The sequence below is a fragment of the Homarus americanus genome, unplaced genomic scaffold (assembly GCF_018991925.1).
Source record: "Homarus americanus isolate GMGI-L3 unplaced genomic scaffold, GMGI_Hamer_2.0 scaffold10005, whole genome shotgun sequence".
Taxonomy (NCBI): domain Eukaryota; kingdom Metazoa; phylum Arthropoda; class Malacostraca; order Decapoda; family Nephropidae; genus Homarus; species Homarus americanus.
In genome coordinates this window covers 337-6,254 of record NW_024743650.1, presented here as the reverse complement: position 1 = coordinate 6,254, position 5,918 = coordinate 337, and the positions used below count along the sequence as shown (strand labels likewise).

Sequence of the window (5,918 nt, the reverse complement as noted above, 5' to 3'; positions counted from 1 at the left end):
TATTGCCTATTTTCTTTAAGGCGTCGTTTACTATTATAAGATAACTAGATTACTACAGGTACTACTTATCTTAATAGTATTGTACCACCACAATGTCTACAATAATAACAACAACAACTACTATTAACGGCGTCCAACCTCCCCTCTCTACACCTAATCTAACAACAGCAGCTAAGTTAGTTAAGGTGTGAGCGGCCTCATAAACTGACTATATGTGTTGTTGACTTAGCTTCCCAAGACGCTCTTCCTCTGAGACACAACACGGCAGCGTCTCTACTCGGTACGTCTCGTTAAATAGGGATAATCAACTACGTCTCGATAAATAGCGATAACCACCTATTTAAATATCTACTGTCTCGTTAAATAGGGATAATCACCTATTAAAATATCTTCTGTCTGGTTAAATAGCGATAATCACCTACATCTCGTTAAATAGCGATAATCACCTATTTAAATATCTACTGTCTCGTTAAATAGGGATAATCACCTACGTCTCGTTAAATAGGGATAATCACCTACGTCTCGTTAAATAGGGATAATCACCTACGTCTCGTTGAATAGGGATAATCACCTATTAAACTTTGAAAACAAACTCATTTTTTTTTTGACAAATATGGATAATTTGTATTTTCATTGCTAAACCTTCATGGAAATTCCTATGTGGCAAAATGTAATATTCCATTTATAGGTTAGGTTAGGCATGGAATATCTTGTGTATTTTGTGTTAACTTCTAACTGGTCAGAATTGGCAAGTAAACCATACTAACCTAACCTAACCTAACCTACTAACGATATAATCTGGTTATCTTACACTGTAATAGTAAACGACGCATTAAAGAAAATAGGCAATATATTATTATAGAAATTAATTAGCAAAAAATATAAATTAATTAATTAATATCCCCATTTGCCGAAAATATTCATTATTTTTCAAAACTGAATCTGTAATATGCATACGTACATACATAGATACATACATATATTCATACATACATACATGCATACAGTATTTATAACATGAAGGTCTCGGTAACAGATGCGCCACATTGAACACCTGTAACAGTATTGGCAGTGACGTCATACTTAAGCGGCACCAAGTCATTAATGTTAACTCATTTGTATAGTGGAGTTAATACAGTGGTTCATCAACAAGGTGTTCAGGTGTACTCAGGTGTAGAGTACCTTCATCAACAGGTAAATCTCTTTACCTGTCATTTATGTATATTGTCACTCTTAAATGTTTCTATAAAATATGGATGAGAAACTCGGCGGTGTAGTGATGCATTGTGGGAGTTGGGGTGAAGGGGGGGGGAAGTGTTTATATTGGCCTGCGAGGAGGAGGAGAAGCACAACACTATTACTAGTACACCTGTACACAGGTGAGTATTGTGTGTCAAGCGAAGTGTATTAGTAAACTTATACCCCGCCATAACCGAGTTGTTAGACCATCACAACACGTGACCAATATAACCTGTAGTTAACATTAACAAGTTATACCTGGTAGTGGTAGTACTGTAATATAGACCATCACAACACGTGACCAATATAACTTGTAGTTAACATTAACAAGTTATACCTGGTAGTGGTAGTACTGTAATATAGACCATCACAACACGTGACCAATATAACTTGTAGTTAACATTAACAAGTTATACCTGGTAGTGGTAGTACTGTAATATAGACCATCACAACACGTGACCAATATAACTTGTAGTTAACATTAACAAGTTATACCTGGTAGTGGTAGTACTGTAATATAGACCATCACAACACGTGACCAATATAACTTGTAGTTAACATTAACAAGTTATACCTGGTAGTGGTAGTCTCTCACTTTCTAACGTTTGACAATAATGTTAAAAATACTTGTATGGGCTGTAGTCGGTAATTAACATACAGAGCGTGATACACGCCGCCAGTTACATGCATAAACATACACACGATATACCAACAACCTTCCCTCAAGTTAAGTTATACTGTTTATTGTACAGCACAGTACTGTATAGTACAGCACAGTGCAGGACAGTACTGAAAAGTACAGTACAGCACAGTGCAGTACAGTACTAAAAGGTACAGTACAGCACAGTGCAGGACAGTACTGAAAGGTACAGTACAGCACAGTGCAGTACAGTACTAAGAGGTATAGTACAGCACAGTACTGTATAGTACAGCACAGCGCAGTACAGTACTAAAAGGTACAGTATTGCATAGTACAGCATAGTGCAGTGCAGTGCAGTACTGTTTAGTACAGCACAGCGCAATACAGTACTAAAAGGTAGAGTATTGCATATTACAGCATAGTGCAGTGCAGTGCAGTACTGTTTAGTACAGCACAGTGTAGTGCAGTGCAGTACTGTTTAGTACAGCACAGTGTAGTGCAGTGCAGTACTGTTTAGTACAGCACAGTGTAGTGCAGTGCAGTACTGTTTAGTACAGCACAGTGCAGTACAGTACTATATATTACAGTACAGTACAGTATCCGCTATTACTTTTTAACTTGTTCTCAAAAGCTGAAGATAATGAGGCAAATTAAACAGTGTAACATAATTATTACTATTATTATTATTATTATTATTTATGATGGTCATTTATCATCCAAGAAATTGTTTGAAATGTTTACCTTTTGTTAAGTTTTCTTATTATGAGTATTGTTGTTAACATGTTTACACTTATCAGGTGTTACGCCTGATCCTACGAGATCGGCTAAAACAGAATTAATGATGTATGTTACTTTTACTAATTCAGATCAAGGTGTAACTAAGGTGAAAACATAAACAATTATTATTACTGCTAACATCAACATTAAACATTTCATATTATATTCTAAGTCGTAGGAGATAACTTTTATATGTGATAATAAACACTTTATTAACCCACAAAACTTGTTCAGTTGTTACAGAAAAGTGAACAAGTTGTTTGAGGATGAAGTACATGTTGACGCTACTGGTGGTGACCGTCACGGTTGTGGGAGCAATAGACAACAAAACTGCTCCGGTAGATCCAGTGATCCTTCCGTGTGTCTCCCACACCATGAATCTCGGCGATGTGGTCTTGGTGCAGTCACCAGGTTACCCCGCCCGCCTGACCAACAAGAGCAGGTAAGATCATCCCCAGTTCACCTTCACACGTACACCATAACACTACAGGTACACCATAACAATACAGGTAGTCTCAGGTCAATATGTTTGTGCTGTTGCTTCAGTTAAATACATGTTCACGTCTGCAGTCATATTAACGTAAGTTACTGTAACTTTTAAACGAGGATCCTCAAGGTGTTTAATGTTTCTCTTAAATTAAAGGTGTTCCAATATGTCTAAGACCAGGGTTGCCATACGTCCGTATTTTCCCGGACATGTCCTCCATTTAGGTCTCGAAATCTTCATCCGGAAGGAATTTTTAAAATTCTTCAAAAGTCCGGAATTTCAGCTTCCATCATTTTCTCCACGGAAAGAAACATGAAACTGTAATGACGAGAGAGAGAGAGAGAGAGAGAGAGAGAGACTGTGAGAGAGGGGAGGTGGAAACAGTAGAGATCTTGTTCAGTTCTCGTCAGCTGATAAGTCACGTGTACGCCTGTACGGTGGTGTCAACTTAGCTGCTAGCAGTTTTTGGGGTAAACTGTAGTGCCATGTACTGCTTTTCCTTGTTCTTCAGCCACGCGCATTATTATAATTTTTTTATTTAGTTGCTATTACAGCCACATATGAAATGTTGAAAGTATACCATTTTTTTCTTATGGCTTTTTTTACACTGTAGCATTTGTTTTTCTTGTCCTGCTTTTAAGGCATTTTAGCAATTTCCAACCACAATCTAGCCACTTTCGCTATATTATTTACGTGTGTCGACAACTATGACGGTGGCCGGTGGTTGGCCAGTCTTTAACCTGCAGTGACAGTGTTTGATCTTAGTCTCTGTTGTGGGTTTGTCGCGTGGTGCCACAGCTAGTGCTTAAGATTTGTTGTACTTTTCCAGAGCATAAAAGGGTCACGGCTGCATCAAGGTTACATAGCGCCAAAGTGTGTGCCAGGCAAGGGGGGGGGGGGGCATGATGTCTTCGGGAACGTCCTCTTTTTTTAATGTTCAGATATGGCAACCCTATCTAAGACACAATACCAAGATGACAAACTAAATGGCGTCCAAACTGTAACCTTCCCGAGGATACAAAGACGATTACAGGTGTTAGTTCTACCTGTGTTCCTCTAACATTATCACCACCACAGGTGTTACTTCCACCAACACCTGTATTCCTCTAAGATTATTCCGTCTTCCACAATAACGTCTACAGGTGTTCACTCCTTCCCACAGTTGTCAACAGAATATCGTCTGCCAGTCACCGCCTGCCATGTTTGAAGTCAACTGCGAAGTATTTAACCTGGAAGACCTCTCCACCTGTGCCAATGAACGACTCATCATATCCTACAACACCACTTCCTCCACGTATGTGTTACACGGTACAACACCACCACCACCACCACCACCACCTCTACTACTGTTACTCTTACTACCTTTACTACAAACTAAAAAAAACTTTTTCTGCTATTGTTATTATACAATGCAAATAGTATTACAATACTGGTTCTCCTTAAAATTACACTACTACTACTACTACTACAACAACTACTACTTCTGTGTGTGATGTTGATAGTAACATTAGAAGTTACTGGACATAAAGACAATATGTGATCCAGTCATAACAATACTTGGATTATTTTTATCTATCATTAAACCTTTACTTTTGATGTTGGTAATATTATCAAGTAATAACACTCTTACTAACTTGTGATGCTTCAATAACTATTACTTTAATTACAACCACTAACACATTATTACTCCTGTTACCTCGAATACTTTGTCTCCTCAGTCTGAGCATAAACTGATAATAATACCTCACTATAACCTCCTGCCGGTCACTATAACCAGCCAATGTTAATTACTATATGATGGCGTTATCCACAACAGATTCTGCGGGAATATTACATCTACCTGGGTCTTCCCCACCAACGAGATGAACCTCGAATTCATAACCAATGGCCAGCATAACTCCCCTGGGTACAAATGTTCCATCACGTGCCTAAGAGAACAAACCAATGACCAACCACAACAAGTAATGTGAGAAGCAGCTGCCTCTCTCTTACCTGCACCACGACTACCAGGACCACTATGAGGAATTCCTTGGGATTTGTTCATCTGAAGGAGTGACATGCTAGTGTTCCAGGCTTCACTAACCCCTGGACCCGGAAACCTGACCAAACCTTCCTATGTCAGCCTGGCCTAATGTAACCTGTCCCTTAATGACCTAACCCACCTATCCCCAGCAAACCCTAAATTTATCACCTCTAACATGACCCAATGTAACCTAACCAATACAGCACTTTATAGAGACATGTCATCACTACTTGTGTAAGACTTTATCAAGACATTATATATTATCTATTAATCATTTAGAGAATCTTGGCAGAATATAATAAAATATTGCACCTCAAACACTGTTTATGTATATAACCTAAACCACTGAAGAAAGCCAACCAATAATGAATACAGTACAATCCATTCCAGTCCAGTCCATTCCAGTCAGGTCCAGTACAGTACAGTACAGTACAGTACAGTACAGTACAGTACAATACAGTGCAGCGCAGTACAGTACGTCCCCAACTGTGCTGTACAAAATATGGTCACTAGAGGTACAACACCCTAAAGACAGAAATAAACACTTACATCAGTTAAGTAAGTACTGTACTGTACTGTACTGTACTGTACTGTACCATACTGTACTGGACTGTACCGTACTGTACTGTACTGTACTGTACTGTACTGGACTGTACTGTACTGTACTGTACTGTACTACTGTACTGGACTGTACTGTACTGTACTGTACTGTACTGTACTGTACTGACTGTACTGTACTGTACTGTACTGTA

At 38.6% G+C, this 5,918-nt stretch overlaps 1 protein-coding gene across 1 annotated transcript; it reads left to right on the top strand.

Moving 5' to 3' along the window:
- Positions 1 to 1,317: 1,317 nt before the first annotated feature.
- On the top strand, positions 1,318 to 5,484 carry LOC121877204. Its single transcript, XM_042382817.1, has 4 exons — positions 1,318 to 1,379; positions 2,891 to 3,098; positions 4,306 to 4,437; positions 4,960 to 5,484. The coding sequence occupies exons 2-4, from the start codon at positions 2,923 to 2,925 to the stop codon at positions 5,111 to 5,113; spliced, it is 462 nt and encodes a 153-aa protein (XP_042238751.1). The 5' UTR covers positions 1,318 to 1,379; positions 2,891 to 2,922; the 3' UTR covers positions 5,114 to 5,484.
- Positions 5,485 to 5,918: the final 434 nt, after the last annotated feature.